This window comes from Panthera pardus, unplaced genomic scaffold, assembly GCF_024362965.1.
Source record: "Panthera pardus isolate Hobbes unplaced genomic scaffold, ASM2436296v1 HiC_scaffold_22, whole genome shotgun sequence".
Taxonomy (NCBI): Eukaryota; Metazoa; Chordata; class Mammalia; order Carnivora; family Felidae; genus Panthera; species Panthera pardus.
Window position 1 is genome coordinate 24593132 of NW_026526788.1, and position 27655 is coordinate 24620786.

The 27655-nt window shown below is 36.6% G+C and overlaps 1 protein-coding gene across 3 annotated transcripts in view; it reads right to left on the reverse strand.

The window, feature by feature from the left end:
- Positions 1–27185, reverse strand: part of JMJD1C (jumonji domain containing 1C) — a 261276-nt gene extending 234091 nt beyond the window's left edge. Inside the window, exon 1 of one of the 3 annotated variants that reach the window (XR_008425068.1) lies at positions 26785–27185. Coding sequence is in view for 2 of the 3 variants with exons in the window: in XM_053910336.1 (XP_053766311.1) it covers positions 26785–26958 (174 nt within the window). In the remaining variant the exon portion in view is untranslated. The remainder of the gene's footprint in view (positions 1–26784) is intronic. The other 2 variants (XM_053910336.1, XM_019444299.2) reach the window with 2 other exon arrangements.
- Between the last annotated feature and the right edge of the window lie 470 nt (positions 27186–27655).

A 27655-nucleotide genomic window follows, 5' to 3' on the forward strand; every position in this document is an offset into this window, starting at 1 on the left:
AAACACACAACAGTGCAGCATCTTGCTTCTAGCTAGGAGTTGCAGAGAGGATAACTGTTCCATGATACATTTAACCTCTCTAAAAGAGTCCATATTTTAAAAGATACTTACAATTAAATAAGAACTAGGTAAGAACACTAAAATAAGAAAAAACCTGCAATGTTTAAACTGCACAAAAAAAATATGATCGAGGAAAAAAATTACATACTTCAACCCTTAATGACAATGTCATAAGCAAAAATATTTTAAATAACAAAATACAATATCTTCCACTCAACAGTATTTTCTTAGTGTATTTTTTAGAAATGAAAATGTAAAACTACCTGAACTGTAATCCATGATTTGAGAAAAATAATCTATCTTGTTTTGTCAATATTTTAATATGTTCTTAGGATTTTAGAAAACTTTTGATATTACAAAAAAATGTTTAAAATGTCTTTGGTGTTACTACACCACTAACGGTCTGTCAAATAAGGGGGAAAACTGTCTAGTCGGCTGATCATGCTGTGCTGGCAATTTCTCAAACATCTGCTAAAGGTCAGATTTCTATTGCATGGAAGCAATCAATGGAACTACACAATTCTCCAAGCACTAAAGGAAGCTAAACAAAGAACACTATTTTACATAAGTAATGAAACATAACCCTAGCTTTGTATTAAACTGTAGCAAAGTCTATCTGCTTCTCCGAACAGAATTCATACATTTAAAACATGGTTATAAAATTCTATTTGCATTTTATTTATGTTCTTGAAGTATGCTTATAAAACTACCTGCCATTTGGTAAAAAAACTACATAATCAATTTTTTAATTTTATACTCCGAAATAGCACTCTATATCCAAATGAAATTTTAAGGATAATTTAAACAATATTTATAGGTATTTTTTTACAAGTATGAAAATTATAATAGTAGGCCACTTATTTCAGTGGGTGTTTGATTTTGCAACTAATTCACATTAAGATGACTGAGTTTACAAGAAGTTTTATTGTTAAAACCAAATTTGTCATAGGAACATTCAGATTCTTCTATGATCACAGAGACTGGTCTCAGTTACTTTGAAAAAATTTTTGATACGAATCACCTTGAACATATTCCATACTCTACAACTCTGGAAACTTGATCAATTGTATAAAGAAAGTAATGAAATGCAATAGGTTACTGAAGAATTATAGTTAAATATTACAAGAAGCATTGTCAATGTACATATTTAGGTGAGGTACTACTTTACTGAATTTTCTATTTTTTAAGAACAGAAATATTAAAGCTAAAATAAAAATTACAGTACTCAGGCACCTGGGTGGCTCAGTTGGTTGAGCATCTGACTCTTGATTTTGGCTCAGGTCATGATCTCCCAGTTTGTGGGATTGAATCCCAGCATCGGCATCACAGAGCCTGCTTGGTATTCTCTCTCTCCCTCTCTCTGCCCCTCCCCAACTTGTGCTCACACTCACTTGCTCTCTCTCAAAATAAAGTAATAAACTTAAAAAAAAAAAAACCCAGTTGAAGTACTTTCCCCTTCAAAGTACCATGCACTCCATTAAATACTCAAATTGCTGCCAAAGTTTTACACAATAGCCATAAAATGAAATATATTTTTAAATATAGAAACGTGCTCCTTTATATAAGCCTACCCAATTACAAATGGACAGTCTTAAATCTTAGATTAAAACACTTTGCCAAAAGACTCTCAGAAAATTAATGAGCAAAACTTAAATGATCAAGTGACTTTTTGAAGTTTTTTTTTTTTCAGAAGCTTAATGTTAATATTTTTATGTAACATAGGAATCTTTTCTCATTCAAAAATATGTTAAAGCTACTAGGAAAGAGATGAATCATAAAACCCTGCCTGTGATAATGCCACATACTAGGGAACTTCTATCATATTATAGATATAAATTATTTCCTTCCAAAAAATGAAAAACAGGTAACTTACTTCTAAAGAGACTACTGTTAAGGAAAAGTTGAGCCCTAAACAATCCAATCTCAACAAAAGACTAAAGACGGGTGTTGTCAAGTTAGAACTACATCATTTTCCTAATACAGACGAGTTTTTATTTTTTGATGAACTCAACTATTTATAATTTTGTTCTAATAACCTTCATTACTTTATATAGGATTATAATCTAATTCTAAAGAAAGACTAATATTAGGTCTATGCTAAATATTTTCCAATATTATCATCATAAAAAGATAAGTTCCCAAGTGATGCTGATATTACTAATCTAAGGATTACACTTTGAAAACTGCCATACTGGAGGATACCCGTTAACATGCATCCCTATAAACTATCTAATCTTTCTGGCACACGGTTTTCAAATTAATCTCTCTTTAACAACACTTGAAAAGAACTAAATACTTTTTCAGAAATCTCTCCATGATTTCCCACTGCACACAGCATACCATCTAAATTCATTAAGACTAGTTCATTCATTAACACTGAAGGTGTTACAAGAAATAAAGCCATTAAACCGTTAATCTCATTTTTCTTTGATGGCTAAAAGGAAAGTCTGTCTACATAATATTTTTTAAAGCCATGCTAAAATCACTCGATATTTTCCAAGTACTTATATTATCAGGCACAGCCAGGAGCAGTTATAAAGAGTAAAAACTACCTCTAACTAAAGGACATATATGTAAACAAATAATCAAAATGCCATGTAGTGGTTTCTGCTTCCTGTATAATTCATATCACCATCACCATCTCTGTATTAATTAAAATGCTACATAAAATATATTTCAAGTCTGGGTTTTTTAAAGCAAACTGCTAATGCTAACAAGATAGAATTATTGAACTAAGAACCTGAAGAGGTTAAAAACCCCCATAGATAAAGCACTACTAACCATGCATTTTGCCATGCATCTGCAATCGAGGAAGAGAGCCCACACGAGAAACTAATCTTAACAACACCATGATTTTGGATTTTTCACCTCCAGAACTATAAGAAAGTAAATTTCTGTTGTTTAAGTCACCCAGTCTGTGGCATTTTGTTATGGCAGCCCTAGCAGATCAATATAGTTATGTTTTATATTTTGAAAGGTAAAAAAATAGAAGGTGACAGGTGTTAAAAATGAAATAGAATTTTGGATACCATAGGCGAGGGAGAAGCCATTTATTGTAAAATAATTTTAATTGTAACAATATTGTAAAAGAAACACTTGCAAATTGCCCAGCCTAACACACTGATAGATTTATTTCACCCTTTTCACACTTTTCTTACAGCATTCCCTCTACCTGAAATATTTTCCACTTAGTCTAAGCACTTTTCTCCAGATGAACCAGCCAAATGAGAATAAATGTTGTACCCAACTCCCACAATAAATAGAGAGCAGATGGACGACAGACCCCCTGAATGTGAAAACCACAAAAAGAAACATTGAAACTTGAGAGTGTAATTAAAATCCCGGTCATAGAAAATATAAGATTTTGCTATTGCATACTACAGTGGGACAGTTTAGTGAAAAGGTATTCATTCATGCCTTTTTTTCCTATTGTGATGAGATATAGACAATATAAAATTTGTCACTTTAGCCATTTTTAAGTATAATTCAGTGACAATTACTTTCACTCTGTTGTGCAACCATCATTACTATCTATTTTCAAGACTTCTTTAGCACAACAAACTCTTTATTCATAGGCAGTAACTCCCCATTTTGCTCTCCTGTTGGCCCGGGGTAATCTCTGATATACTGTTTCTACGAATTTGTTTATTCTAAATATTTCATATAAGTAAAATCATGTAATACTCGTCCCTTTGTGTATGGCTTATTTCATGTAGCATATTTTTAAGGTTCATTCATGTTGTAGTATATCAGAGTATCATTCCTTTTTCATGGCTTTCCGAATCTATATACAACAATTTATTTATCCATCTTTTGCTGGATATTTAGCTTGTTTCTACTCTATAGCTATCGTAAATAATGCTCCAATGAACACAGGCATACAAGTGTCAGTTCGAGTCTGAGCATTCAATTCTTTGGGATATATCTAGGAGTGGAATTGTTGAGTCATATGGTAATTGTTTTAGCAATTTTTGAGGAACCACCAAACAATTTTCCATATTGGCCGCACCATTTTTTATATTCCTACCAACAATATATAAAAGTTCCAATTTTTCCACATCCTTGCCAATACTTGTTATTTTCTGGGTTTTGGTTGTGTGTGGTTTTTGGTGTTTTGTTTTTTGTTTTTATTATAACTATCCTACTAAGTGTGAAGTGGTAATACATGGTGGTTTTGACTCACATTTCTCTAACAACTAAAGATATTCGGACTTTTCACGTGCTTATTGGCTATTACTAAACCATCTTCTTTAGAGAAATGTCTATTCAAGTCTTTTAGCCCATTGTTTACATTGGGTCATTTGTCATTCTGTTATTGAGTTTTAGAAATTCTTCATATATTTTCAAGGAGTTAGAGTGTATTATGCTAAGCAAAGTAAGTCAGAGAAAGACAAATATCCTATGATTTCACTCATATGTGGAATTTAAGAAACAAAACACATGAACATATGGTAAGGGAGAAAGAAGGAAACAAACCATAAGAGACTCTTAACAGATAACAAACTGAGGGTTGACGGAGGGAGGTGGGAAGGGCTAGATGGGTGATGAGTACTAAGGAGGACACTAGTAGTGATGAGGACTGGGTGTTGTATGTAAGTGATGAATCACTGAATTCTACTCCTGAAACCAGTATCACACTGTATGTTAACTAACTAGAATTTAAGTAAAAATTTTGAAAGAAAAAAAAAAAAGAAATTCTTCATATATTTTGGATACTACATCACTATCAGATAAATGATCATGTATACTTTTGAAATGAAGAACACAATAACATTTCTCATATAAAATAATTTTTTATATATAAAGATTAGGGTCATTTTAAAGAGGCTTGCTCAAATTTTTCTAAATGACTGAGATAACAGAAAATATTATTAGTCTCTGACCTTGGTCCCTGGCAAAGAACTCCTGAAACCCTTGTAATTTCCTGAGGGATAAAAAACCAAGGACAATCTCTTGTTCTAATATTTGTCTTTGACTCTATCCCTAGCACAGTTCTCCCAGAACCCTTTTAAATTCCTAAATGATGGGGCTCAGTCAGTTCAGTGTCTGACTCTTCATCTCAGCTCAGGACTTGATGTTGGGGTCAGGAGTTCAAGCCCTGTGTTGGGCTCTGCACTGGGCATGGAGCCTACTTAATAAATAAAAATAAAAATAAAAATAAATTTTAAAAAATTCCTAAATGGTTAAGTGCACTAGGAGCATCTTTTGTTTTATTAAGATAACTCTGAGTGGGTTCCTAGATGGATGGGGCTGGTAACCAGAAAAACCAACCCATGATTAGAAGCTTGAAATATTCAGTCCCATCCATCATCCTCCAGAGATGGAAGAGGAGCTAAAATTGGCATTAATGATTGATCATGACTATATGAGGAAACTTCCATAAAATCCCGATAGTACAGGGTTCAGAGAACTTCCAGGTTAGCAAATACATCCACAGTGGGAGGGAGATGAACCTCAATCAGGGGGATGAAAGCTCCTGTACTTGGGACCCTCGCAGACTTCACCTTATGTAACTCTTCATCTGGCTGGAAAGATAAGCAAATTTTCCCTGAGTTCTGTGAGCAGCTCTAGCAAATTAATTGACCTAAAAGAGGGAAGGAGGTCATGGGAACCTCTAATTTGTAGCTGCAGAGAAATGATTTCTAAGAAATATAGAGTTGGTCATTTCTCAGACATATTTGGTCTCTATCCACAATTCCTGAAAACAATTTGGAGCCATAAAAATGAAATGGGTGTGTCATTAATAAAGGTCTGACTTTTGGATCCCACCAAAGGGTGGGAGCTGATTGCCAGGAGGACCAACAATGTGACTAGAAGGTCTGAACTTTCAGTCTGAATCCCCAAACCTCCCGGAGGGAAGAGGGGCAGAAAGTTAAATGAGCCAATGACCAATGACTCAGTCAATCATCACTATGTAATGAAACCTACAGTAAAATCCAAGAGGACATCTCTATTTTTTTTTTTTTCTTTTTTTTTAGACTTGGGAAACCAGAATACTTTCATGTACCACTGAGCCAGGTCCCAAACTCCACAAGGACAGAAGTTCCTTTGTTAGGACCTTGCCCTGTGTATTCCATCTGGCTGTTGATTCGTATCCTTTATCATATCCTTTAATAAACTGGTAAACGTTTAAGTGTTTCCCTTAGTTCTGTGAGCTGCTCTAGCAAATTAAACAAACCTAAGGAGGAGGTAGCTGGGACTGCCAATCTGTAGTTGATCTGTCAGAAGCACAGGTAACAGCCTGGGGTTGGCAACTGGCATGCAAAATGTGGGGGTGGAGGAGCAATCTTGAGGACTGAACCCTTAAACTGTGGAATCTGATGCTATTCAAGTAGAGAAGTGTCAGAACTGAATTGAATTCTCAGACACCCCACTGGTGACCAAGAAGTGCTAGGTGTTGTGTGTAGCAGAGCCCCCCCCCCCTCCCTCAATGGAATTGGGTCTGGGAACCCTAAAAGAGTAGCCCAGACAGATATAAGATTATGTTCAAATAAATTGTACAGTTGACCCTTGAAAAACACAAGGGTGAGGGTGCCAACCCCCACACAGTTGAAAATCCATGTATAACTTTCGACTCCTCAAAAACTTAACTACTGATAGTCTACTATTGATCAGAAGCCTTACCAATAACATAAACATTTGATTAACACATAGTTTGTACATTATATGTATTACATACCATATTCCTACAATAAATTAAGCTAGAAAGAAAAAAAACGTTAAGAAAATCAAAAGGAAGAAAAAATACATTTACAATACTGTTCTGTATTTATAAAAAAAAAAAAAAAAATTCATGTATACATGGACCCGTACAGTTGAAACCTTGTGTTGTTCAAGGGTTAACTGCATATTGATTTGCAAACAACAATCACTTCTCAACCTTTCAACAAAGCATTTAAAAGTGTTTACCATTATATTGTATTCTAAAAGACCAAATTAATTACAGAATAGGCTAAAAGAATTTAAAAAAATGGGGGAAAAGAAGAATGATATATTGAGTTTATTGTTTCAGAAGTGCATCATTATGAGAAATAAGATGGTCCAGCCTATAGCTGTAAGAGCCTTTTACCAAAGTACCATGATTTCTGAGGCACAAACTTCAAGCAGTATACCCAATATCCATCCACCCCTGCTTTCCTAAGAAAAGCACATGAGTTTTTGTTAGGGGCAATAAAGGCCTATCCTACATTTCCCAGCCCCTTGGAAATGGCAATGTGACAGATTTCAGGAAAATAAGATATAAGCGTGTAAGATTTGAGGTGACCCGAGATGAAAATTCTTAGAAAGATTCTTAAATAGAGCAAACACAGATGTGAACCTTTTTGCTCTTTTCCACTTTCTCTTCCTTCTTATTTAGAGCTACACTGAGCAAGGCAACAGCATCAGCTACTTTGTAACCCTGAGAAAAAGACTGAGAGAACTGCCCTATCTTCAAAAGCAACATCCTTATTAAGTGACCATATCAACCCTGGAATATCTACTTCTAGACTTCTTCCTATGGCGGGGACAACAAAGTACCTAACCACTCTTACCTGGAATTGTGGTTAAGTGAAACCAAACTCAATTTCTAACTAAAATCACCTCAACACTCTCAAAGAATAGGGGACATCTATACATCCCCAATACAGGACAAGGATAACTGTGATATCTAAGAACATGAGATATTACAAAAGAAAGTATTAGTGAAATTGAAGACAAGAAGCAACAGAAACTATATGAAATTAAGCACAAAAAGACTGGGGGAAAAAAGAGTGTCACTGAGTTGTGTGTGACACAACTTAAAAGCTGAATAATGTATGTATAATTGCAATCCCTGAAGTAGAGAACTAAGGGAGAAAAACAATTCTGAAAACTAAGGATGAATGCTTTTACAAATTTGATGGAAACTAAACCTGTAGATCAAAACAGCTCAATTAGGGGCACCCAGGTGGCTCAGTCAGGTGAGTATCTAACTCTTGATTTTTGGCTCAGGTCATTGATCCCAGGGTTGTAGGACTGATCTCAAAGTCAGACTCCATGGTGAGCATGGAGCCTGCTTAAGATACTCTCTCCCCCCTCTGTCCTGCTCCCCAACTCGCATGTCCTCTCTCAAATTTAACAAAAAAAAAAAAAAAAGCTCTTTAAACTCAGCATCAAGAAACATGAAGAAATCAACACCAAGGTCAATCATATAACCAAACTGCTTAAAATCTCTGATGAGATGAGAGAAAATCTTAAATGTAGCTAGCAAAAAAGAATATGTACATGTTATATGTACAAGTTATGTACAAAGGAATGTAATTTGTTTTCTGAAACACTGAAAATAAGACAACAGAGCAACATCTTCAAAGCAATAAAATAAAATTTAAAAAAACCTGTCAGCTTAGAATTCTATTTCCAGTAAAAATAAGCTAATTAAAATAAATAAACTGTTTAAATGGTGGAAAAGTACTTTCACAGATGTGCATGAACTAAAATAATTCATTATCAGATTTTCCCTCTGAGAAATATTAAGTATCATTTAACACAACAGATCAATCCCTCCACTTTCAAACATTTTTTTTTTTCCTTCTGGCTTTCTAAACATCACTTTCTCTTGGTTTTCCTTACCTCCTTGGCCCTTATTTCTCATCTATCCAACCTTTAAGCATTACTCCAGGGCTCAATCCTTAAATGTCTGTATCTATATTCACTCTCTGCATCAACTCATCCACACTCATACTTTTTAATACTGTTTATATACTGAATACTCCCAGGCAGACCCTCCAGTCAGACCTCTCTCTTGAACAAAGAGACACGATAGTTTAACCAACTGCCTACCTCACTTGAATGTACCATAAACACTTCAAACTTGACATATCTAAAAATCAAGGAGTGCCTGGGTGACTCAGTTGGTTAAACATCCGAATCTTGGTTTCAGCTCAGGTCACAATCTCACGGTTCATGAGTTTAAGCCACATTGTCAGGATCTGTGCTGACAGCACAGAGCCTGCTTGAGATTCTCTCTGCCCAATAAGCAAGCATATTGACATCTGAACAGTACTAGCTAAAAGAGAAACAAGTGTAAAGGCCATAAGGGAGGACAATACCTGGAATGTTCAATAAACAGCAAGGAGGCCACTGTGGCTGGAAAAGAATACATAAATCAGAGAGTAATGAAAGAAGAGTCAAAGTGGGCTGATGGGGGCAGAATATAATGTAGAGCCTCTCAAGCTACTAAAAGGCCTTCAGCTTTTCCTCTGAATCAAGTTAAATATCTTTGGAAGCATTTGATCATATGACTGACATAATCTGTTTGCTATAGGCAGGCAATTTCATGGGTAAGGAGAACTAACTAGGAGGCTGATTAAGTACCTGGTTTTTATCAGCAGCATATAGGAACTAGTTAGAAACAACGGGAAAATTTGGGCAAAAGATGACAATGGCTTAGATCAGAGGGGTAGTAATGCAAGGTGAAATGTGTTGTGATTCTGAATGTATTTTGAAGGTACAATCAGAAAGACTGTGCTGACAGTTTGGATATGGGATGTGAGAGAAAGAAGTCAAGGTGGACTTCAGGGTACCAGAAATGGAAAGATGGAGCTGTCACTCATTGCATGGTGAAAACACAGAAGAGTGCAGGTTTAGGGGACTAGTATCAGAAGCTCAGTTGTGGACATGTTAAGATTGAGATGCTCATTTAGACATCCAAATGGAGACAATGAATGAATTGTTCCAACGTGAGTCTGGGGAAAGGTCCAAACTAGGGTATAAATGTGGGAATCACCAGGATATACATGGTATTTAAGGTGATGGGAACAGATGTGATAAACAGGGACAAGAGTGTACATATAAAAGAAAAATGGTCTAAGAACTGAGCCCTTAATGGAGTGTAGAAATGAGGAAAAAAGCAAAGAAAACTTCTAAAGAGAGGCAAAGAGGTAGGAGAAAAATGACATGAGCATAATGTCCTAGAAGCAAAATAAAATATTGAAGGAAGAGAGGGTGATTAACCATATTATATGGTCAAATAAGAAGAGGACTGAGAAATGACATCTGATTTAGAAAGTAGCAGGTCATTTGTGACCTTGATCACAGGAGTTTTCCTGGACGAATGGGGGAGGGGCCAAAAGCTTACTAGAAGGCATTCAAGGGATGAGAGTCAAGAAACTGGCAACAGTTTGGATAACATCATATACCTTATATGGTCAAGGGGCCAAGGATACAGTAAAGATCACTTTTTGCACAAAGTAGGGATTCCAATTTCCTTCCAAACCAGAAAATTCTTTCCTTTGCAACACAAGTTTCTCGGTTTTCATCACATTTATGTTCCAGGTTATTTGTAAGAGATTGGTAGAACTTTAGGGACAAAATGTTTATAAGCATTTTAAATAGAAAAACAAGATACAATAAACTTTTAAATAAAAATCAATCTTCCCCAAAACTCAACATTAATAGGGTACTCTAAGTGTTAATGGTCACATTCATAACGAGCAAGTTTCTTAAGCCTGACCTTGTACAGATTCTCCCATAGAGCACAGCACATCACAAAAGCACTCAAAGGTTTATAGCTTTCCTGACCTCAACTCAGTTTTTCCCTACATTCCCACATTATATCTACAAAGCTTCTCAGAAACCTCCTCTTTTTCACCAGAATAAAAAGGAGACTTCAAAACAGAAAAAGAAAAAATACATAATTTTAAAGGGTACAAGATTGATGTCGATACCCTTCTCCTTTTTTTCCCTGTAATCAAAGTGAACATATTTCCAGCCTCTTTCATTTCCTTTTGCAGCACTAAGTGAGCAAATTTTACCCAGCCTGTACATTTTCCTTCTAACCTTCAGGGCACTCTAACCTGAATGATAATATCACACATTAATTTACGGGACAGAAATAAAAAGGTAATAGATTATAATTTGAAGAGATTAAATCTTTCTGTGTCTCTGTGGCATTAATATTGCAACTAAAAAGAATCATCTGTATAAGTGCACTGTCCATCTAATTCTAATATGTCAACATGGGATAAGGTGCAAGAGAAAAAAAAAATCTATGCTTATTGTACTATTACAACAGAAAAAAGCTCACCTGGAAGATATTAAGATAAGAATTAAGGGCTTTTGGGGCACCTGGGTGGCTCAATGAGTTGAGCATTCAACTTCAGCTCAGGTCATGATCTCATGCTTTATGGGTTTGAGTCCCACGTTGGGCTCTGTGCTGACAGCTCAGAGCCTGGAATCTGCTTCAGATTCTGTCTCCCTTTTTCTCTGCCCCTCCTCCACTCATACTTTCTCTCTCTCTCTCTCTCTCTCTCTCAAAAATAAATAACCATTAAAAAGAAAAGTTACGGGTTTTGGGGGCACCTAGGTGACTGTCAGTTAAGTGTCTGACTCTTGATTCTGGCTCACATCATGATCTCACAGTTCATGGGATCGAGTCCCACGTCAGGCTCTGTGCTGTTAGTAGGGAGCCTTCTTGGGATTCTCTCTCTTCCTCTGTCCCTCCCCAACTTGCACACATGTGTGCTTTCTATCTCAAATAAATAAAACATTAAAAAAATTTAAGAGTTTTTAAAAGTGTCCATTGATTGTTAATTTTGTCAAGATCAAAACTGCTTTAAAAAAAAAAAAAAAACAACAACACAAGGGGCACCTGGGTGGCTCAGTCAGTTAAGTGTCCGACTTCGGCTCAGGTCATGATCTCATGGTTAGTGACATTGAACCCCGTGTCAGGCTCTGCGTGGACAGCTCAGAGCCTGGAGCCTGCTTCAGATTCTGTGTCTCCCTCTCCCTCTGCCCCTCCCCTGCTTGCTTGCTCTCTCTCTTTCAAAAATATTAAACATTAAAAGAAATACAGAACTTCCCTGGAACAAAATCTGAATAAAAGTTTTGTCATATTTTCTAAAACAAAATAAGAGAAAAAAAATCTCACTAAAGTGGAGTATAAGGATAGAAGGTGGGAGTCATACATTTGAGGTCAATTACAGACCCCAAGAGAAGATTCCTGAAGAGGAAACAATCATTGATTACAGGCCCCAACAGGGAAAGATGTACATTGTACCTCCTATAAGAAATCAACTACCCGGCAATTCAGCCAATGAGAAACTGTCATCACACTGAAATCTTGTTCTAACAGACGTTAGCTCAAAACAACCCCTCCCAATTTCCTCCTTTTACACAGAATAACTTTTCTTACATTTGTTGGACTTGACTATGGCTTTTCCACAACTTGCATGTTTCAAATTGCAACTGTCTGCCATTCCTGAATAACCCATTTTTTGCTAGTAAAATAACTTTAATTTTTATAAGACTAACAGTAAAAAGCTGGGTTATTTCTCTTTTTTTGACCTATGTATGTAAAAAAAATTATAATAATATAGACTAGGGATGCCTGGGTGGCTCAGTTAAACATCCAACTTGGGCTCAGGTCATGATCTTGCAGTTCGTGGGTTCGAGCAGGCTCTGTACTGACAGCTCAGAGCCTAGAGCCTGCTTCGGATTCTGTGTGTGTGTCTCTCTCTCTCTCTGCCCATCTGCTGCTTGTACGCATGCGCACGCTCTCTCTCTCTCTCTCTCAAAAGTCAATAAACATTAAAAAAAAATAAAGACTAGACAATAAGTTAGTATCTAATGTACTTATGATCCCTTCACTATTTTTGCATTTTTTGATTTTATTAAAACTAAACGTTTTCCTCATACATATAAAAATTTCACAAGTGGGGTGCCTGGATGGTTCAGTCGGTTAAGCATCTGACTCTTGATTTCAGCCCAGGTCATATCATCACAGTTGTGAGATCAAGCCCTGCATCGGACTCGGTGCTGAGTGTGAAGCCTTCTTGGGATCTCCTCTCTCCTTCTCTGTCTCTCTCTCAAAATAAATAAACTTTAAAAAAAAAAAAAAAGTAATGAAAAGGGGCGCCTGGGTGGCTCAGTCAGTTAAGTGTCCAACTCTTGATTTAGGCTCAGGTCATAATCTCATGGTTAGTGAGTTCAAGCCCCGCATCCAGCTCTGGGCTAACAGTGCAGACTCTGCTTGGGATTCTCTTTCTATCTCCTCTCTCCCTACCCTGCTCTCTCTCTCTAAGTAAATAAACTGAAAAAAAAAAAAAATTTTTTTTTTTTAACTTCACAAGTAATTGTCTCAGTCAAGAATCCAGAAAGTATAGACATTTGTTCAAAATGAATACATTTTGATTTACTATTTCCTCAACTCTGCCAAGGTTCAAAATACTAAAACTTGAACAAAACATATTAAAAAATTACAGGGCAGGGGGCACCTGGGTGGCTCAGTCAGTTAAGCACCCAAGTTTGGCTCAGGTCATGATCTTGCAGTTTGTGAGTTCAAGCCCCGCATTCAGCTCTGTGCTGACAGCTCAGTGGCTGGAGCCTGCTTTGGATTCTGTCTCTCCCTCTCTCTCTGTTCCTCCCCAATTCTCTCACTCTCAAAAATAAATAAAGATTAAAATAAAATATAAAATTACAAGGTACATACGGTCAGTTTCCTTATTCTCTAAGCTTTTTTTTTTAAGTTTATATTTATTTATTTATTTGAGAGAGAGAGTGTGTGCAAGCAGGAGAAGGACAGAGAGGGCAAGAGAGAGAACCCCAAAAAGGCTCCACATTGTCAGCACAGAGCCCAACGAGGGGCTCGGCCCCATGAACCACAAGATCATGACCCGAGTGGAAATCAGTAAAACATTGAACCAACTGAGCCACCCAGGTGCACCCCTTATTCTCTAAGTTTTAACCTTCCTTAAACAAGATTTCTTGAGAGAGAAAAACAGAACAGTTTTCTAAAATATATATGAGGAATCAATTGAGAATAGAGTCTAATTGCAGAGGAGATTAAAGAAAAAACCCTATAAAAAGTCTACACATATACATGCCATCCTTAACAGATTGTAATTTTACGTCATAAGTATAAAACTTTGAAAAAGTAGTGTCTACAAGGAATTGATACCTCATGAAATAATTTAAATACAGTTTAAAAATTTTAATTTAAAGTATTCTGATATGTACCTCTTTTGTATAGTAAATAACCACCATCAAAATATCTGTACTTTTTTTCTACATTTTTGAATACAGAAAATTGTGATGCAATTTTACTCAAAGACAAACTGCTATATACCTAATCTAAAAGGAAAACTCTATACATTTCCACTGATTACAATTATAAAATGAAAGTAATGTAAAGGAAATAACTTCAACAGTCTATTACAAACCTAAGGCAAGATAAGATTTAAGATGCTAGTAATATTATTATGTCAACTTTTTTTTTAAAACATTTTCTTACATATAACCTCTACATAAGCTAAAAATATACACAGAGGAATAGAGAGGGGACACTATTTGTAGTCCAAAAACTGTGCATGGGTAATCAAATCAATGACTTACAAAGGTATGTATTAATGACTTAGGACATATCCACATATATTTAAAAATCAGAATATATAGTGTCTAAGAATAAACCTACAAAAACACAAGACCTACATGAAGAAAATCTGTAGAACTTAAAAAAAAAGAAAACCTGAATAGGGAGAGGGATATTCCACGTCATTTGAACTACAGACTCAATAATGGAAAGGTATTCATTCCTCCCAAATTTGTCTATAATAAAATTGTATACAATTCCAAGCAAAATTAAACCATAGTATCTATGGGAGAAAGGGGAAAATGACAATTACAAAACTATTTTTAAATTAAATACAATGGGGCATCTGGGTGGTTCAACGGGTTAAGCGTCCAACTCTTGATTTGGGTTCAGGTCATGATCTCATGGTTCGTGGATTTGAGCCCCACATTGGGCTCTGTCCTCACAACTGCGAAGCCTGACTGGTATCCTCCTCCCCTACTCAATTCATGAGCACGTGCTCTCTCTCAAAAATAAACATTAAAAAATTTTAAATTAGGGACGCCTGGGTGGTTCAGTCAGTTAAGTGTCCAACTTCAGCTCAGGTCATGATCTCGCAGTCTGTGCTGACAGCTCAGAGCCGGGAGCCTGCTTCAGATTCTGTGAGACTCACTCACTCTCTCTCTCTCTCTCTCTCTCTCCCCCTCCCCCACTCACACTCTGTCTCTCTCTCTCAAAAATAAACATTAAAATTTTTTTTAAATTTTTTTAAATTAAACACAATAAAATCTACCATACACATAACCAAGTGGGTTTTACTCCTGGAATGCAAGGATGATTTGAAATACAAAAATCAATGTAACATATACTATAGTTAAGAAGAAAAAAAATGGAAGGAAGGAAAAACCACAAGCTCATTTCAATTGATACAGAAAAAGCATCTGACAAAGTTAAATACCCTTTCATGACAAAAACACTCAACAAACTAGGAATGGAAGAAGAAAACTACCTCAACATAATAAAGGCCATAAATGAACATTCCACAACTAACATCATACTCAACAGTAAAGACTGCAAGCTTTTTCTCTAAGATTAAAAATAAGACAAGGATGCTCACTTTTTGCCACTTCTATTGAGTGTGTTACTAGAGTTGTAGATGGAAAATTAGACAAGAAAAAAAAGACCTCCAAACTGGAAAGAAGATTATCTGTTTACAGATGACATGATCACATATGTAGAACACTCCTAAGAATTTCACACAAACAAAAAACTGTTAGAATAAAATTCAGAAAAGTTGCAGGATAAAAAAATCAGCACATAAAAATCAGCTGCATTTCTATATATTAATAATGAGGAATACAAAAGAGAAATTAAGAAAACAATTCCATTTACAGTAGCATCAAAAAGTATAAAATACTAAGAATTAACTAAAGAGGCAAAAGACTTGTACACTGACAACTACAAAATACTGCTGAAAAAAAAAATTAAAGACATAATGGAAAGACATTCTGTGTTCACGGATTGGAAAACTTAATGCTTTTAAGATATTGACACTACCCAAAAGGATCTATGATTTGATACAATATCAAAATCCCAATGCCATTTTTTTCCGTAACAAAAAAAAAAATCAATCCTAAAAGTCATATGGAATCTTAAGGACTCAATGAGCCAAAAGAATCTTGTAAGAAGAACAAAAGTTGGAGGTCTCATACTTCCTGATTTTAAACTTACTACAAATATAAAGGAATCAAAACAGTGTGGTACTGGAATATAGACACACAGACCAATGGAATAGAATAGAGAACCTGGAAATAAACCCTCACATATACTGTCAAGTGATTTTTTGCCAAGAGTGTCAAGACTACTCAATGAAAAAAGAACAGTCTTTTCAACAAATAGTGCTGGGAAAACCATACCACATTCAGAAGAATGAAGGATCCTTGTCTTACATGTGTATATATATATATATATATATTACCATATATATATATATATATATATATATATATATATATATATATATATATATGGAACTAAACACAAGAATTAAAACTATAAAAGATGGGGTCCCTGGGTAGCTCAATCAGTTAAGTGTCCAACTTTGGCTCAGGTCATGATCTCATTCACAGTTCCTGAGTTTGAGCCCTGTGTTGGTCTCTGTGCTGACAATGCAAACCCTGGGGTCTGCTTGGAGAGTTCTGTGTCTCCATCTCTTTCTGCCCCTCCCCTGCTCACGCCCTTTCTCTGAAAAATAAACATTTGGGGCACCTGGGTGGCTCAGTCCGTTGAACATCCGACTTCAGCTCAGGTCATGATCTCACTGTCGGTGAGTTCAAGCCCCGCGTCAGGCTCTGTGCTGACAGCTGGGAGCCTGGAGCCTATTTCAGATTCTGTGTCTCCCTCTCTCTCTGCCCCTCCCCCACTCATGCTCGCTCTCTCTCTCTCTCTCTCTCTCTGTCAAAAATAAATAAACATTGAAAAATATAAATAAATAAACATAAAAAAACTATAAAGAAAACATTAGCACGGGGCACCTGGATGGCTCAGTCGGTTGAGCATCCAACTCTTGATTTCAGGTGAGGTCATGATCTCATGGGTTAGTAAGTTCAAACCCCATGTCAGGCTCAGTGCTGACACTGCAGAGTCTGCTTGGAATTCTTTCTCTCTCCCTTGCTCTCCTTCCCCCACTTATGTGTGTTGACTCTCTAAATAAATAAATTACAATACACTTAAAAAAAAAAAAAAAAAGAAAGAAAGAAACACCACACACAAAAGCTTCACAGCATAGGATCTAGCAGTGACTTCTTGGATATGAGGCCAGAATCAGACAACAAGAGAAAAAAGATAAACTGGACTACATCAAAATTTAAACCTTTTGTGTAAGACTACAAAAAAGAAACCCACAGAATGAGAGAAAATAATTGCAAATCATCTTTCTGAGAAAGCATTAATATCCACAATATATAAGGAGGTCCACAACAAAACAAAATAACCAACCTAATCCAAAAATGAGCAAAAAATCAAACATTCTCCAAAGAAGATATACAAATAGCCATAAGCACCTGAAAAGGTGCTCAACATCACTAATCATTAAGGAAATGCCAATCAAAACCATAATAATATACCACTTTATGCCCATTAGGATAGCTATTTAAATACACACAAAACAGCTCAGAAAAGAGCAAGTGCTGACTAGGATGCTGAGAAATTGGAATTCACATGCATTGCTGGAGGTAATGTAAAAATGGTGCAGCTGCTGAGGAAAATACTATGGTGGTTCCTCACAGCACTACACAGAGAATCACCATATGATCCAGCAACACCTCTTCTGAATTGAACAAGCATGGATTTGAACAAGTATCTATACACCAATGTTCAGAGCAGCATTTTTCACAATAGCCAAAAGGTGTAACTTGAGTTGTTAAATGTCCATCAATAGATAAGTGAATAAAGAAAAAGGAGTATGTACATGCAAAAAAATATTATTCAGTCATAAAAATGAATGACGTTATGATTCTTGCTAAAACAGGGATGAACCTTAAAAACATTATACTAAGTTAAATAAATATTAGGTTCTTCTCCAGGTTCTCCTGATCACTAAAACATTATAGACCTGGACCTCATTAATCTCTTGCAGAAATATCATCATCAAGTGCCACTTTATAATTATACCTTTGATCCTTAATTACTAAAAAAAGAACTCTTTATTTGCTATAATAATATTCACTGTCTTTAACAAAACTTGTATGCTACTTAATTCTCCTGTATAAGTTACCAGTTTCAGAATTGTTTGTGAGGAAAAGTTTCTCTTTAAAAATAGCATACTTTCTTTTCCCTGGTAAAAGAATGGCATAACCTAATTTTTTTGACCTGAAAGTCATTATTAAATAAAAATGATAAAATCAAAGCTGTTCTAATTGAAAGGCTTGAGGACCAAAATTCAGCACCTTTCAGTTTCCTCCTTTTCTCCTGCACCATCTGGCCATTCACTTTTCCAACAGACAGCAGAAAGCAATCCAAAAAGCCAGTAAGCAAGGCTTAGTGAAAACTGCTTTGAAAACCAATGTTATCAAGGAAAATCAATTCTCATTTTGGCTCTGAAAGCTAAGAAATTCAGAAGCAAACTTTATGCAATATTATGTTAGCCCTCTTTATAAGCAAATTTATACCTTTTTCCTTTTTTGCAGCTTTAACTTTATATTTCAAGGGGAATTAATCCTTATTTCCATAAAAATGTATGTGTGTTTCTAGATTTCAAAACCATTATGGAAAGATGGGACACATATAGTCTATATTCATATTCATTATTTATTCCTTTATTCATATGAACAATGTAAAATGTTTTCCCTTAAAACATTCACTTTTGTAGTAATATATGATAAGAGATTTTGAAAGTTAAGGCAATTACACATTTAAGGGAAAAAGGGAAACATTTTAAAATATGATCTACATATTTTCATCAATGTGACTCTGAAAAAGAAAGACAGACTAAATTAATAGTGGTGCCATATAACATATTGGAACACTTTATCAACTTCAAATTGTCTCGAAATTAAATATCTTACCAAGTACTTACATTGCCTTGATGTAAAGATTCAATCTAAGCAATGACAATTTAGGGAGGAAATAAATTCTATATTCAATATATATAAATTCATTTTACATTAAATGGCAATGCATAACTTTATCCACACATTGCCATACTACTTCTTTCTCTGACATTCCTCTGAGCCTAAAGATGTTTTCTGAATCATACTTAAACTCATAATTTTGACAGATGGATCAGATGTTTCAGCTCGTAAGTGACAGTCTTTCACAACACATGAATTAGTCACACAGACCTCTTCTAGCTTTGAAAAATTCTAAAATCTATTCTAGGAATAGTGAGTTTCTACTGCATGTTCTACTGTTTTTATATTCTCTGGCATGTGACAGGAAATCTTCTACATTTAAAATACATAATGTTCACAGCAATATAGCAACATAGCAAATACTAGAAGACATCTGAAATGATGATGAAGAAGCCAAATTCAACTAAAACTTTTAAGCACCTGCCATTATACCAATGTAAATAATTCTAACTAAGGAAACAGATGAACAGGCATCTTCATTACAAGTTTTCAAGGGTTATAATTAAACCCATTCAAGGGGTTAGTAAAATTAAAACTTTTCATAATAATACTTAGACATTATTTGCCTTTTCCACTTTTATTCTCTCATCAGTGTACAAGCAATTTTTTACAGGCTACATGTAGCATAATAGCACTGTTCTGACAGGTAATGGAATATCTATTTCTATGTCCTAACTTCTAAATTTAATTTTTAATACAGTAAATGTCAACAGATATAACCCACAAAAACCAAAGCTCTATGGGATTCTTAATAATTTTTAAGAGTTTAAAGGGATACTAAGACTGAAAAGTTCTACAAGTTCACACACTTTGCAGTTAGACTACTACCAGTATATCATCACTTAGTATTCTTTTTTCTTTTTCTTTTAAAGAGAGAGCAAGAGAGCGGTGGGGGGGGGGGGGGGGGGGAGGGGGGGAGGGGCAAAGGGAGAAAGAGAGAGAATCTTAAGCAGGCTCCATGCTTAGCATGGAGCCCAAGGTAGGGTTCGGTTCCACAACCCTGGGATCATGACCTGAACTGAAATCAAGAGTCAGACGGTCAACCGACTGAGTCACCAGAATCTCATTTGATATTCCTGATGAGTGATAAGTCACTTTTGACATGAACTACAAACTGTGACTTAATTTCAAAAACATTAAAATGTGGAAAATGTATATCTTAAAATCAAAGAAAAGTAGTACTTCCAAATTCATGAATAACAAATTGGATTCTTTCAAAAACAAGTGGAATAACTAGTAACACTTTATGTATAATTTGATTAGGAGTCTATTTTCTCATTTGATTCAGTTCATGCAATACCAAAGTAATACCAATTTTAATAAAAAAAGAATATGCCTATCAGTTTGACATGAGAATCTTTACCAGCAAATGAAATTTGAAAGTAAACATAAAATACATTTCATTATTTCATAAATAATTGGTTATTAAATTTTTTAATTGCAATAAAAGACTTTTACTAAATACCACAACAGTTTGCATAAGGGATTAGAGAATTTTAAATTTCAAAGATAGGGGACAAGACTGAGGAGGTATAAACACTAGGGTAATGGAGTTTGGACTTTATCGGAAGAGCAAAAGAAAAACTACTTAAGTGAGCTAATGGGAAACTCAGTCTGATAATCTGTCCACAGTGTGTAGAACAGACTGGAAAAGGAAGAAACTTGAAAGTGAAAAGATCACTTACTATATGCATAAGGCAGTGAAAGTTGTAGCCTTTGGCAGTACAGATTGAAAAAACAGAGGGAACAAGTAGGGAGAACAGATTGCAATTTGAAGGAAGAAATTTGCAGAACTCATACCTACATTCTAAGTGGAAAGGTGAAAGTAAATGACAGTTTTAAAGCCAGTATGAGACTACTTTAAGGTAAGTCTCAAAAGGGGCACTCGTTCCATATGAAGATAATGAACACTAGACATTATATCATACTCAAAGGTGGGACATTCATGTAAAGACATCAAAGAAGAAGGCAGAAATGGTGGATTCAAATTGAACTCCAATGCTTAAGCTGCAGGCAGACCTGTGAGTCATGATGCAAAGATAGTAGCAATAAATTCTCTAAAGAGAACACGAGTTAACAAAAAAAAACAAGACAGAAGAAAACAGTAATCAAAGAACTGAATCTCTACCACTAAATTAAGAAGATGGAAGAAACTAGTCAAAAAAGGAGGAAGTCCCAAAAGGACTTGAATAATGGGGCTATAAAAATTAAAAAAGAGCAAAGGTTCAGGGAGATCTTATTAAGATTTTATTTTTAAGTAATCTCTACACCCAAAGAGGGGCTCAAACCCACAACCCAAAATCAAGACTCACATGCACTGTCGACAGAGCCAGCCAGGCACCCCAGGAAGAACATTTATCATAGCAATAGAAGAGGCCTGTGTTTTGTTGTTGTTTTTACTTTGAAAGTCTGTGAATTACTAATCATTTAAAGAAGTAATTTTTCACTCCTTTTAATCAATTTGAACTATAGACTATTGTCATCAAAAAATCAAATATAAGCTGATAAAACATTCCAAGTGTATGAGAAAATATTATTGAATTATTTCAATATTATTGAAAATATTATTGAATTAATTATTGAATAATTATACAATTATTATTGTAACTTTGGGATATTTATTCTACTGCAATTTCTACAATCATAAAAATTCAAATCTTATGAACTCATCTTGACCATCCAAAAGAAATACTAGGGTCGCTTGGGTGGGTCAATCACTTAAGCATCTGACTCTTGATTTTGGCTCAGGTCATGATCTCAGTTTGTGAGATCAAGCCCCCAACAGTTCAAGCCCCACAACAGCACAGAGCCTATTTGGAATTCTGCATCCCACCCCACCCCCCACCCTCTGCCCCACTCCCTCCCCTGCTTGCATGTGCGCATTCTCTCTCTCTCAAAATAAACTTTAAAAAATCCTCAACAGAAATCACATTATTTTAACACAAAATCACATTATCTTATAACAGATTTGTGGAATGTAACACAAAAGTGTATCATAATGAAAACTTTCATTGACTCAGAATTAAGTGCTTTTGGGAGGAATCTGAAATTTATTTCTGCTTAATAAACATTTTATTCCAGGACATTCCAGGTAAAAACTATTAATATCATAATTCTGGAATTACAGAATAGAAAAAACTCTGAATCTAGACCAATTTTTTTTTAATGTTTTTTATTTATTTTTGAGAGAGAGAGAGAGATGGAGCATGAGCAGGGGAGGGGCAGAGACAGAGAGGGAGACCCAGAATCGGAAGCAGGCTCCAGGCTCCCAGCTGTCAGCACAGAGCCCGATGTGGGGCTTGAACCCACAGACTGTGAGATCATGACCTGAGCTGAAGTCAGATGCTCAACTGACTGAGCCACCCAGGAGCCCCTAGACTAATTTCATTCACTCACTAGATAAATGAGAAAACTGAGAACCAAACTGTAAATCAAGTGAAACGTATAAACTATAAATCCAGTACTTTTGAGAAATATTTCAATGAAACCTAAGATCTTCTACATGTTCAGTTACATGGATTTATCTATACATACTTACAAGCAATTCCTATCTCTTCAAACTAATTTCAAAAAATGTTCTATTAAGACCTATTTTGTTGGGCTGTTTTGAACAAATACAGATGAAATACTGTACCCGAAATTTGTAATGTATTAAGAAATATGTAATCCAAAACTTTTATTAATTCTAAAGGGGTCTGCCACCAATCAATCCCGAAAGTCAGATTCTACCATATTCATACTTTTTATTAAAAGGTTTAAGCATTTATCTACCCTGCTCAATTTCAATAAATGAATTCCTATATGACTCCCAGTCCCAAATGGTTGAGAAATGGGGACTAGACTGTTATATCTCAGAATTTTAAGCCCTGTGTCCAACAGTGAAAGGATAACAATCTGTTTTCTACTAATTAATCACTTATTCCATTATTAAATCAATAGGTTCTACATTATAAAATAAAGACTTTCATCAATGGTTTACTAGAATACTTTTATAAAATAGCTAGAATATAAAATTTTCTACATGAAAAGATTCCATCCAATTAAATAATTTCAAAGCATGTTTCAACATTTTGAAACTTTTTAATATTTCAGTAAGCATCTTAAAGGGCAAATTATGTAATTCTTAAAGATTTAGCAGATTAAGAATTTTTTATCAAATAAAATGTAAGTTTGTTAAAAATCTACACTGAAGAGACACCTGTGTGGCTCAGTCTGTTAGCATCCAGCTCTTGATTTTGGCTCAGGTCATGATCTCACAGTTTGTGGGTTCAAGCCCTGCACTGGGCTCTGCTCTGATTGTACAGATCCTGCTTGGGATTCTCTCTCTCTGCCCCTCCCCTGCTCTCTCTCTCTCTCTCTTTCTGAGCATAAATAAATAAACTCAAAAAAAAAAAAAAATCTACATTGAAAACAACTGTTTACCTGAACATCAGGCAGAAATAGAATCACTGTCAAATTGAAACAAATGAAACTAGTAATGTTTGTTATCACTAAATCACCATTAAAAAACATCAATATTAATTTTTAAATAACAATCCTTTATCCCAAACCCTTCCAACTAGATGGATTTTAGAATTCAAAATTTTATAAAGTTAACTAGGGCATATATAGTGATAGCTAAATAGTGACACACTGCCGTCCATATGTCATATGTACATTACATGTAAAAGTATCTATGTTGTACATAAACCTGTGGAGTTTGGAGAAGCATCCTAAAATTAAACACATTAACATTTCTCTTACAAAATAAGAATATTCAGTTCATATTAGGTTTTACTTTTTAAAAAGTTCATTTGGTCAGGTTTTCCTGATGAATCATTACAAAAATTTTGTTGGTACAAAACTACAGTATTTGAATTTCAGAACTGTGGATAAAGAATAGTGTTCCTATAGGTATTTATCTGGCCAACAATAAACATACAACATTTATGGTATATAGCCTAAAAAATAAAGGTTAATTTCTTGTTAATTTCTGAAATATTAATAATGCCTCTTTCCTGAAATTTCTTTGTAACTACAAGGGGTTTATAGCATACTTCCTGACATAAATATTCAAATGTTATTTCTTATTTTCCATTATTTAGGAACCTAGATATCTGTGTATCTTACATACATTTAAACCAATTTTTCAAAGCTTTGAAGACATGAAGACACAAAGCAGAATGTATCATCATTTCAGAAAATCATCACTGAAGTATGACAAAAGTCTTAATGTCTCAATATCAAATAGCAAACAAGGCAAGAATGTCATGAAAATACTTCTTATATGTGCTTTCCAAAAAAAATGGAATAGAATATTACCATGTATATCAATCAGTTAAAATGCTTTTAGTTCCACAGAAAAAACAACAGAAAGAGACAAAATAAAATGTATTCTCCCAAAATGAAAAATCCCATACATGAAAAATCCAACAGTAGTATTTGGGCTTTAGAAAACAATTTGATCTGTTTGTCAGTTTTGCCCTCAAACTGGCTGACCTTAAAGCAGGGAAATGGCTGTAGCAATTTCAGCGTCATACCCACACACCACTATACTTGATTTCATTCTGATTGGACCTAATTAGTTAAGGCCTGCAACCATCAGTGTAGCCAGAGGAGTTTAACTGCCTGATTATCTAAGGAATACCATGGCCCATAGTTTAGCCAAACCACACAATAGATAATGGATATTGCGGAAATAACCACCAAGGTACACAATGTCACAAAACAAAAAAAAAATCCAAAAACAACAAAAAAAGAGACACTCAAAATTAATAAATAGTAATAGGTAATTGATCCCCATCATTCATACATATTTTTAAAGTTTCTTTATTTATTTTGAGAGAGACAGACAGAGACAGCATGAGCAGGGGAGGGGCAGAGAGAGGGAGAGAGAGAATCCCAAGCAGGCTGTGCTGTCAGCACAGAGCCCAATGTAGGGCTCAAACTCATGAACTATGGGGTCCTGACCTGAGCTGAAACCAAGAGCCTGATGCTTAACCAGCTGAGCCACCCAGGTGCCTCTATTTCTCATTTTTAAATACCCAGCTTAATACCTGGCCTTTTACAAACGTGATTATTTGTAAATCCATTCTTTGCATCATTTAAATTTCCATATAAGAAGGTTTTTAGTATATTTAACTTTGACGACTTGACTGTCATGAATGATATTCATAATTTAAAACTATATTTCCTAATTTTCATGCATCTACTTAAACAAAATATTGTGGAAAACAAAAAATTATTCCAGGTTTGCTGTGAAATAATTTTAAAATGCTAAACCATAATCCAACTAGCTTCCACATAAAAACCAAATCATATCACAGTTAAGAGGAGGAAAAATAAATTTAGCACCTGCCTTTTACACACAAAAAAGTTACTGAATAGACACAATCTGTAGAATCACTAAGATCAGAAATTTTAAAGATTCTTTTTCTTCTTTCCAATGAGAATAACCAAAATCTTCAAAATTACCATTATCCTGCTTATTTCCTATTAGAAACACCTATTGGCGAAACAAACCTATTTTGTAAAATCAAGTCAACATTAATACATGCCCTACAAAACCGAACCATTGACTACAGTCATTAAACAGTGGTTTACAAAAACACAGACCAATGTAAATATTAAAATAGGTATGCACATGTATAGAGAGAGTGAATTTGGAAATGTAAATTCGAAGATATACAAATGGAAAAATATTACCGTTTGAAGTTATCAATAAAAAATTAAATACCGCAGGACACTACCAATAAATTTCATGGATTATGTAGTCGTAAATCAACCGTGCAAAGGCTAGTCAGTCAATGCCTAGCCTCTACTCCGCCCCTTACCTCCAACCTGTCCCCAAGTGAAAACGTGCTTGGAACACTAACACACAGCATATCCCGTCTTGAAACTGTGTACATTCCTACACTACTGAAAGAAAATATTGGCAGGATCATTTGAAAGGAAAAGAAAGAAAGCAAACCAAAGGACACTTCAGGTTCGGCAGGGAGTAGCATTTTAATTTATAATATTCCTTGCTTTATTTAAAATCGTATAAAACCCAGGATGTCTTTTAAAGCACTATTCACTTTCTAAAAAACCACAACACTATGGAAAAAAAAAAAAATGAAAACAAGGGGTGGGTTAATTTCTATAACCCGTCAAATCAAAAATTTTCATTTTCATCGTTTCCAGTTAGAAATCCAAGCATCTGTATAAAGAGGTTGTATCAAGACGTCGCCACTACACAGTGTTTGCCTCGAAAACATACACAATCCCAGGACTGCCGGAAAAACCAAAGATCTGTCTTTTTCCTTTTCTCTCTCCCCTTCAGCAGCCTTACTGCCTAAGTTTTAAGTCTCCAACCCCTGCACTACTAAGACTTTTGCAAGGAAAGAGATGCTGGTGAAGATGGCCCCCTACCGCCATGAGTGGTCTTGTGTTCTGTCCGCCACCCCCACCTGCCCCAGCGGCTCCGGCTCACAGCCCCGCCTTCGGTAAGGTCTCCCCGGCGGCCACCGCGGGCCATGACCCCCCCGCCCCTCTCCCAGACAGCAGCCAAGGGACCCGGCGGGGCGTGGGCAGGAGCCCGGGTCTCCCTCTCCGGACACTGGACAACACACCACTCCCACGGGGGAGCCACTTGCGAAGAGACCCCGGCAGGGGATGACGGCTAAGCGGCTGACTGCTCCAAAGAGGGGCGTGACCGCCAGCCTGCTGGGAGGCGCAAGGTACCAGAGGTAACCCCACAAGGTGCTGCTGCCGCCAGGGACCAGTGGTGCAGGCGTGGGCCAGGAGGCTGAGGGACACTCGCTCTCTTACCGCCAGGTCCGGGTTTCGGCTGTCCCTGTGTGACACAGCTCGGATGACCCCTGCTCGCCAGCCCCGCCAACAGCGTCCACTCTCCCCGTGCTCTGGCCGAGCCTCTTCGCCGACCGCCACGCACAAGAACCGCTTCCCCACCAGTTCCAGCCGCGTCTCCACCGCCATAGCCATCACTGCCGAAGCGGCTGCTGCCTCCTCCACTGCGAGGTAATCGGTGAAACCCCGCTCCTACCGGCCGCCCATGCTGAGGAGGAGAGAGGACTGGGGGACCGCGGCAGCCAAGCGAGCAAGCGAGCGTCGATTCGGGGGCGCACCGGACGCTCTGCCCAGAAGGGCACAGCGACCTCGGTCTGTGGCAGTCCTCAACACTCCCCTGGACTCCCGACTCCCGACTCGCAGCCTCTGACTGTAGTCGCGCGCGCACGCGCGCACACACACGCGCACACACGCGCGCGCGCACACACACACACACACACACACACACACACACACACACACACAAACTGACAGAAATCCCCACACCAGTCGCCGTCAGGCAGCCCCGGTCACTGCCGCCACCTCGTCGTGGACAGCACTACTCCGCCTCCCCCTCCACTCGCCGGCTGCGAGCGCCGCGTCTCCTTCCGCCGGCGCGGGCAGGGAGCCGCGGGAGACGGTCGGAGGAACAACCCCACTCGGAAAGTAGTGCCCCACGACGCTGCCGCGCGGAGGCCGCGGGACGAGCCAGTCTAAGAAGTAAGGAGAGCGGTGGTAGAAAGAATGCTCCCCTTCCGTGGCACTAGGAAGAGCGTTTGAGGTTCACCTCTCTAATAGCCGCTCCCGCAGAATGGAGGGGGTAGGTGACCCAAAAGTGAGGCGTGCCGGTTCC